General features: G+C 43.2%; 1 protein-coding gene across 3 annotated transcripts; it reads left to right on the top strand.

Moving 5' to 3' along the window:
• Nucleotides 1-3,112: 3,112 nt before the first annotated feature.
• On the top strand, nucleotides 3,113-7,404 carry LOC115176869 (pollen-specific leucine-rich repeat extensin-like protein 1). 3 transcript variants are annotated; one of them, XM_029737220.1, is made up of 7 exons: nucleotides 3,113-3,383; nucleotides 3,793-3,849; nucleotides 5,636-5,779; nucleotides 5,880-5,921; nucleotides 6,003-6,152; nucleotides 6,287-6,394; nucleotides 6,530-7,404. In XM_029737220.1, the coding sequence occupies exons 1-7, from the start codon at nucleotides 3,325-3,327 to the stop codon at nucleotides 7,152-7,154; spliced, it is 1,185 nt and encodes a 394-aa protein (XP_029593080.1). In that variant the 5' UTR covers nucleotides 3,113-3,324; the 3' UTR covers nucleotides 7,155-7,404. The 3 variants fall into 3 exon arrangements, with proteins under 3 accessions (XP_029593080.1, XP_029593081.1, XP_029593082.1); XM_029737221.1 differs by lacking the exon at nucleotides 3,793-3,849; XM_029737222.1 differs by lacking the exon at nucleotides 3,793-3,849 and having other exon boundaries at nucleotides 5,880-5,925.
• Nucleotides 7,405-9,220: the final 1,816 nt, after the last annotated feature.

Genomic DNA, 9,220 nt, shown 5'->3' with positions numbered 1-9,220 from the left:
TTCAAGTGGACATAGTGTAATTCCTTCCCCAGAGAGCTCCAGCTCTATTATCTTTAGACCGTCCAAGACCTAGACCCCAACAATTGTGAGCGCGGTGTGAAAAAGCACACCTGTCCTTTCCAGAGATGAAAAGGAGGGACCAGGGTGGACAGACCAAGCAAAATGTCCAGAATAAGACCAAGAGGTCAGTTGTGAAATATGCATATAAATGTATGTTTATGTTTAGCTTATCCTTATCCTTTTTTATGCATTGTAAGCCTATGGTGGAGGTAGCTACCAGGCCTGTTGGCTCCAATTTGCATGCATCTAGGCTCGGATCAAACATGTCCAGAACTGATGAAAGAACAGAGCAATGCTTCCATTTCAGTTCAAGTTTGCCTCATTTGAAATTATATAGAACTTTGAAAATGCCAAGTTTTTGGAAATTGTAGCCCACATTCATGTTTTTAAGCATGTCTGCTTTTTATGAAGATGTTTGGACTCGGGTGTTCTGGATCCTTTGATGATGCCGACAATGTCTCATCAAACAGACCTTTTGTGATTGTTTGTAACTTGCACAACTATATACAAACAAAATACAATTATTTTCAACCAATTTATCAATGAGTCAACAAATACAATACAAAAAATGTATAACTAAATAATATTTTTAAGAATGAACTCTATCTCATGGGCCATGGAGATACAGTATAGTCAACTGTCTCAGTACATTGAGCGTACAAAACATTAGGAACACCTGCTGATTCCATGACATTACTGACCAGGTGAATCCAGATGAAAGCTATGATCCTTTATTGATGTCACCTGTTAAATCCACTTCAATCAGTGTAGATTAAGGGGAGGTGACAGATTAACGAATAGTTTTTAAGCCTTGAGACAACTGAGACATGGATTGTGTATGTATGCCATTCAGAGGGTGAATGGGCAAGACAAAGATTTAAGTGCCTTTGAACGGGGTATGGTGGTAGGTGCCAGATGCACCGGTTTGTGTCACCAACTGCAACGCTGCTGGGTTTTTCCCACTCAACAGTTTCCTGTGTGTATCAAGAATAGTCCACCACCCAAAGGACATCCAGCCACCTTGACACAAGTTTGGCAAGTATTGGAGTCTACATGGGCCAGCATCCCTGTGGAACGCTTTCAACACCTTGTAGAGTCCATGCCCTGAAGAATTGAGGCTGTTCTGAGGGCAAAAGGGGGTGCAACTCAATATTAGGAAGGTGTTCCTAATATTCTGTACACTCAGTGTAAATCATACAGTATAAAAACACACAACAGATAGAAATGTAATTAAAAAACGAATGCTGCTTTTTATTCATTGCTCTGTTTTGCTCGACATGCAAGAGAAGAAACAGCACCCTCCACTCCAGCAGCGTCCAGGCTTCTCCTTCTTCTTCTCACCCCCCTCTTCCTCTCTCACTGCATTCTCTGGCTGTTCCATCACCAGATGGCAGCACGACGACTGGGGCGCCATGGTCATCAGGCTCTGAAGCTCCTCCACCTCCTCTCCTTCCCCCTCTGTCACCCTGACAACCATCTCATTGACCCCGGTGACATGGATGTGGATCTGGCCGGCGTCCCTGGTGCTCATTGGCAGAGGGCTGCTGGGCTGGGAGAGCAGAGTGGTGGTGTCAGTGGGTTCCATGGGGTCAGAAAGATGCGCGGTGGTGGGAGCCTGGGGGGTAGCATCAAACTTCACCACCTGGGGCCAGGGGTGGGCTGGACTAAACCCTGGCTCAAAGATGGAGTCACGGTATTGCTGAGAGCACTGAGCCTGTTCCACCTGTGGCAGGGCATGCTGGGATAGTAGCGGTGTTGTCGGGGCTGAGTTCGGGTCCAGACTGAGGTTGTTCATAGAGCCCCCGTTGAGTCCATCATCACCCTGGGTGGATCCACAGGCTGGTGAGTAACCAGCAGGGGGTGTTCTGGTAGGCAGCAGCAGGGCAGTGCTACTTATACCACAGCCTGGTCCGAACACTTCAGGGAACATCTGTGGCTGGAAGAGCTCCTGAAGGGAAGGAGCAGTCTCAGCGGCCAGGTCCACAGGGAAGACAGTTGGCGGTTGGCTTGGAGAGCCAGGCTCTGGGGTGATGGTCTCCAGGAGCATGGTGTTGGTCACAGCAGGCTGGGGCTCCTCCATGGTTGAACATGTTGCCCCAGAGTTCTCCAGGCCTTTATCCCATAACTCTTTGAAAAAATCATTTTTTAGAGAGACAGGGTCTTCATTGAGGAAGTCACTGCTCAGAGATGGACCATCAAAGCAGCCTTTCAGTTGACCCTTCCGTTCTCTGCAGAAGTCAGAGTTGGTGCGCATGAGCCTGGGTGTCCCTGGTTCCTGGCTTGGTGTTGAGAAGGACAGGCCTCCAAACATCTCTCTGTTCATCAAGGGATACATCTGGCATTCTGGCTGGCCATCGAATAATACAGCCTCTGAGAAAGGCAGTGAAGGCCCAATCAGATTTTTCTCTGGGGGTTGGTCCCCCTTGCTGTTCTCCATGTCTGCTGATCAAACTATGAAGACATTTGAAAATTCCTAAGCTTTATTAAGGGTGGGCGTGGTCAGAACGCAACATTATTACCCATAACATTGTTACATCAACGTTGTGATCCACACTAAATCAAGGTAGTCATCATAACTGAACCGCGAAACACGTAATAATGTGTTTCACGGATCTAAGACTTTTACCGTCATGGCGGAAATTGAGAGAATAGGAAAATAATTCATGTTTTCACCGCTGCAGAGCACACACAACATAGCCTACCTGTTACCCAAATTGACAGAATAAATGTTAATGTGGTAGACTAGGCTATTTTCGTAGGTTCATACTATAACTAAATGCTACTTTGGAACAGGCACATAGAAAGGTGGTTTTAGGCAAAATCAGGAGCTTTGGGTCTCTATTTATATGTAACCAAATTTACACAACATATTTTTTTGTACAGTAAGTTTACACACAAAATGGATGGATCTTCCTACCTTTTCAAATTCACTAGTCACTCGCACAATGACCACAGGCCCACCTGGAAGAGATGGGTAGTTTATATTTGAACCTAGGTTGTTTGTATTTGAACTGTGCATAATAAAGATTTCAGTACCTTGAGTTAAGAATGCTGCAATATTATTTTAGTCTTTCTAACTTTAGATATTAGCCTATGTTGAACATTAGAAACGCCGGGGAACTAATTGACCAACATCAGTGAGTCAGCGGGCGGATTAATGGTATAGTTGTTGAGCAGCTGATATTATTCCTGCTGGCACCAGTCGAAAACCTTAACCCCAACAATTGTGAGCGCGGGCTGAAAAAGCCCACGTCCTTTCTGGAGATGAAAAGGAGGGACCAGGGTGGACAGACCAAGCTTAATGTCCAGAATAAAACCAAGAGGTGAGTTATGAAATATACATTTATGTTTAGCTTATCCTTTTTTATGCATTGTAAACCTGTTAGCTCCAATTTGCATGCGTCTCGGCTCGGACCAAACATGTCCAGAACTGATTAAATAAAAGAGCAACACTTCCATTTCAGTTAAAGGTTGGGTATGAAATTAGAACTTAGAAAATGCCGTGTTTGTAGGAAATTGCTGCCAACATTCACGTTTTAAGCACATCTGCTTTTTAAGAAGACGTTTGGACACAGGTGCTCTGGATGCTTTGACGATGCCGACGATATCTCATCAAACAGCGGATGCCTTGGCACTAAAGACTTTCTGTTTTAACTAAATGAGTTATGATTAAAGACCTTCAACTTTAGGTATACTCTACACATGCATCTAAATCTATTTACTTTGTTTTAGTCCAAAAGTCACCAGACGACTGAAAAGGTGTCTTTGGCTTTTCCCACCTCTTGACCTGTGAGTAAGTGTGAATGAATAGGCTACACGTGCCTGTACTGTTTTCTATATCAAAGGTAGACTCGGCTAAATGACCTTGCCACAAGCAGCACAACAGACATTAAAACCATTAGATAGCACCGACGTCATCCTCGTATCCCTGTGGAAAAATCTCGATGGCTCATGAAGTCGGAAATATTTGAATTTGAAACGCCTCATATTGCTGGTCAAGGCTAGATGGTATCCAGCTTTTGTCAAATTAACATCAAAAGTTGAATCTTTTTGGATTTTAGATAACTCTAACCCGTTTCCTAACCTTACTTTAACCTAATTATCCTAACCAGCTGTTAATTATCCTAACCTGCTTTGTAATTTTTCCTAACCTGCAACGAAGTAAAATCTGATGTTAATTTGTCAAAAGCTGGATCCCTTCTAGTCACGACCTGCCTATATGTAACCTTTATTTAACTAGGCAAGTCAGTTAAGAACAAATTCTTATTTACAATGACGGCCTACCAGGGAACAGTGGGTTAACTGCCTTGTTCAGGTGCAGAACGACATATTTGTACCTTGTCAGCTCAGGGATTCAATCCAGCAACCTTTCAGTTACTGGCCCAACACTCTAACCACTAGGCTACCTGCCGCCCCATTGGGCTGAATGGCACCAACATTGCTAAGGATCATCGAGATAGTGGCCAAAATTAGCAAAGGATCATGTTCGAAGCACTAGCGGTTCTGGGGGGCTGGGGGGGGGGGGGGGGGGGGGGCAATGCCCCTGTGACAACAATTTTGGACCCCCTTGTGGCCCCCCTAAATGTGGAGTATGAAATAACTTTTACATAACTAATTTTTGCTATCATTCTTTTTTTACATCCATTATTAGACAGTGGCAACGATGATGATTATGAACATGGTGTTTTGCCTGCTAATGCCTGCAATGCAGTGAAGAAAACGATATGACAACAATAAGGTCTAATGTAACTGGCCCTTCTAACAGTACAACTGGCCCCAGCTTGGCCCCCCCAGTTGAAATAGTCTAGAACTGCCACTGGTTCGATGTAGTCGTTTTCATCCTGCCTGAGAGACACGTGCAAAGAGCGTGCATGAGGACGCATGAGTGGCGCAGCGGTCTAATTAGAGGCGTCACTACAGACACCCTGGTTTGAATCCAGGCTGTATCACAACCGGCCGTGATTGGGAGTCCCATAGGGTGGCGCACAATTGGCACAGCGTCGTCCGGGTTTGGCTCGTGTAGGCCGTCATTGTAAATAATAATTTGTTCTTAACTGACTTGCCTAGTTAAATATTGTTTATTTATTTAAACATGGTCCTGTGTGAGGACTAGTAGTCAAAATGGATCAGTATTTAATTTCATATATCAATTTGTAGCGAATTTTAAAATAATTCACTGTGGGATCGAACTTGATCATAGTAAACAAATTTTAGAGCGAAAACCAGCTGTTTAAAAAAAAAATATTTGGCCATTCTAGCTATCATAATTTATATAGGCATTCAAAGGCAGACCAGGGGTTTTGGCACCGCTAGGTTGCTATGCAGTAGCTGACCAGCAGAGCACTTGGCTTCACACGCACACAGTCACACACAGTATCTGCGCATGTGCACAGGTTTGCTTCACACTGTTCCAGCGTGGTAGCCAGTGGACCAAAACAGCAGAAGAAGTTGAGCCTTGCGCTTCAACGCTTAGTTGTTGTGGAAATTGACCTACTATGCTGTTTACTTTCTGCATCTACGTCATATCGCTGAGTCTACCTTTAACTCAGTTTTTGTAATACATTTCCTCTCTCAGGGAGGAGGATGCAGCTCCGGTCCCTGTGTCTGACTCCACCAGAGAACCACCAGAGACCAGGATGTCAAAGAAGAAGACTTTCCCCAGACCACCTGTCACACAGGATGCAGAGAAGTTTCATGATGGCCCAACTGACACCAGTCGGCAAGTATCAAACATTCTAAATGCTCAGTTCTCGTTTTTTGTTATAAAAACTCGAATTAACACACCTGACATGCATCTCAACCCATTTCCATTGTTTTAGCTCCAATACCATCCCAAAGAGAAGGTGCCTTTTCCCAACCCTGTGAGTAACAGAGTTACACGATTCAATGAAATGAACAATTCATGATTTGTGTGTAACTGCACATTTGACCACCTCCTTCAGGAAGTCTGAGCCAGACCCAGTCCCTCTCTCTGAGCCAGACCCAGTCCCTCTCTCTGAGCCAGACCCAGTCCCTCTCTCAGAGACCATCGAGCCACAGCAGAAGGCGGGAATCTTCAACCCACCTGCCACAAAGCGACTGAAGAGGACCAGGTCAGGTTACACTTTAGTCATAGTCATTTCATACTATATTCACGCCATTAGTTAGTTGAATCCCAATTTCTAATTCCACATTGTCAATATTTTTTTCTGTTCTAAGATTTTCTTTTGTGTCAATTCTACCTCAGAAAGTTGGAGCCAGCCCCGGGCCTTCTCTCTGAGCCAGCAGAGAGCATGAAGTCAAAGGAATTGGAGATCCCAGGTCCACCTGCCACAAAGAGACCGAAGAGGACCAGGTCACTCTCTAGTTCTCATATTATAGTCACACTATTATGTAGTCAGTTGAATCTCAGTTTCTTTTTTTCAGATTCTATTGTCCACATTGTTTTTTGTTATAAGATTTGTGTCTGTTCTATCATGTTCTACCTCAGGAAGTTGGAGCCAGCTCCACCCCCTCTCTCTGAACCTCCAGACACCAGGAAGTCAAAGAAGAAAATAATCCCTGGCCCACCTGCCACTCAGCAAGTGAAGAGATCCAGATGTCCTCCCAGCCCCTGGACCCCTAACCTAGTGGAGATTAGACGTAGGCCACCTACAGCCACACCTCCTACCTGTGAGATAGGTGTAACTACATTTACCTTGAGATCTAAGGTAGCGACAAGCCCTACCTTGAAGTCAGGTGTAGCCACATCCCCATCTAGCGGTGAAGCCTTTTCCACATCCCCTGAGAGGAAGAAGATGAGGAAGAAGAACGGGAAGAGGGCCAGGTGCAGTGGTGTGGCCGTTCCTACCCCCCCTGAGAGGAAGATGAAGAAGAGGGCGAGGTGCTGCCCTGTCCCACTGAACAACCCCTTGTCTGTCTGTCGGTCGCAGAGGGCCACCCAGGGCAGGAAGGCCTGTGTGTGGTGTAAACAGGAGAAAGAGCGGAGGAAGACCATCTGGCAGTGTGAGGCCTGCCAGGTGGCCCTCTGTCTCATACCGGGCAGAAACTGCTTCAGGGCCTGGCACAAGACTCACAAGTGGAACGAGGAAGTCATCTTCAGTCTGTTTTCTTAAATGTTGTCAAATATCTGGGTCTGGAGCCTCAGCATGAGATGTTAGTGGATTGTGGTCAAAAAAGCCCACTTTCAGTTCCTAGTTCATATAGTTTAAGTAGAATTCAGGTATACATGCATTAAATAAGAAATATTTCCTTTGTGGGTGTTTTTGCAAGAAAAGGAAGTTTAAAAGTTTGCTACATTTTCTTAAAAGCCCCTTTCCTCATGTTGTTTAAGTTGACATATTAAATGCATTGTTAAAAAACAAATATGCCTCTTTCACATGTGTGCACTTTGTACATTACTTTACAGTTCTTGTTCTTACAAATAACTGGTCCAAACAGTATCTTTCAATGCTACTTACAAAGACAGATGAACCCAAAAACAACCATGCACAGTGCCTTCAGAAAGTATTCATACCCCTTGACTTATTCCACATTTTGTTGTTACAGCCTGAATTCAAACTGTATTAAATCGATTTTTCTCACCCATCTACACACAATGCCCTATAATGACAAAGGGTAAATGTTGTTCTTAACTGACTTGCCTGGTTAAATAATTTTATATAAGTATTCAGACCCCTGAGTCAATACATGTTAGAATCACCTTTGGCAGCGATTACAGCTGTGAGACTTTCTGGGTAAGTCTAAGGGCTTTGCACATGTGGATTGTACAATATTTGCACATTATTCTTTAGTAAATTCTTCAAGATCTGTTAGGTTGATTGTTGATCATTGCTAGACAGCCATTTCAATCTTGCCATAGATTTTCAAGCTGATTTAAGTTTAAACTAACTAGGCCACTCAGGATCATTCAATGTTGTCTTGGTAAGCAACTCCAGTGTATATTTGGCCTTGTGTTTAAAGTTATTGTCCTGCTGAAAGGTGAATATGTCTCCCAGTGTTTGTTGGAAAGCAGACCGAACCAGGTTTTCCTCTATCATTTTGCATGTGCTTCGCTCTATTCATTTTATTTTTATAAGTAAAAACTTGCTAGTTCTTCCTGATGAAAAGCATTCCCATAACATGATGCAGCCACCACCATGCTTGAAAATATGTTAAGTGGTACTCCGTGATGTGTTGGATTTGCCCCAAATATAACGCTTTGTATTCAGGACAAAATGTATTTTGTTGCCATTTTTACTTGTGCCTTATTGCAAACAGGATGCATGTTTTGGAATATTTGTATTCTGTACAGGCTTCCTTCTTTACACGCTGTAATTTAGGTTAGTATTGTGGAGTAACTACAATGTTGTTGATCCATCCCCAGTTCTATCACAGCAATTAAACTATGTAACTGTTTCAATGTCACCATTGGCCTCATGGTGAAATCCCTGAGCAGTTTCCTTCCTCTCTGGCAACTGAGTTAGGAAGGACACGTATCTTTGTAGTGACTGGGTGTATTGATACACTGTCCAAAGTGTAATTAATAACTTCATCATGCTCAAAGGGATATTCAATGTCTGCTTTTTTTCTTTTTTACCCATCTACCAATTGGAAACCTCCCTGGTCTTTGTGGTTGAATCTCTGCTCGACTGAGGGACCTTACAGATAATTGTATGTGTGTGGTGGTCATTCAACAGTCATGTTAAACATGTAACATTTCACAATAATTTGTTATTGTTTAACTCCTGAACTTATTTAGGTCTGCCATAATAAAGGGGTTGAATTCTTATGGACAAGACATTTCAGCTTTTCATTTTTAATACATTTGTAAAAACATTATCCCACTTGGACATTATGGGGTATTGTGTGTAGGCCAGTGACATCTCAATTTAATACATTTAAAATTCAGGCTGTAACAACAAAATATTCAGGCTGTAACAACAAAATATTCAGGCTGTAACAACAAAATATTCAGGCTGTAACAACAACATATTCAGGCTGTAACAACATATTCAGGCTGTAACAACAACATATTCAGGCTGTAACAACAACATATTCAGGCTGTAACAACAACATATTCAGGCTGTAACAACAACATATTCAGGCTGTAACAACAACATTCAGGCTGTAACAACAACATATGGAAAAAGTCAAGGGGTGTGAATATGTTCTGAAGGCACGGTTACATCATAGACAAGAA

The sequence above is a fragment of the Salmo trutta genome, chromosome 37 (assembly GCF_901001165.1).
Source record: "Salmo trutta chromosome 37, fSalTru1.1, whole genome shotgun sequence".
NCBI classification, from domain to species: Eukaryota; Metazoa; Chordata; class Actinopteri; order Salmoniformes; family Salmonidae; genus Salmo; species Salmo trutta.
Note: the sequence above shows the minus strand (reverse complement) of the source record. Positions and strands in the feature narration are given on the sequence as shown.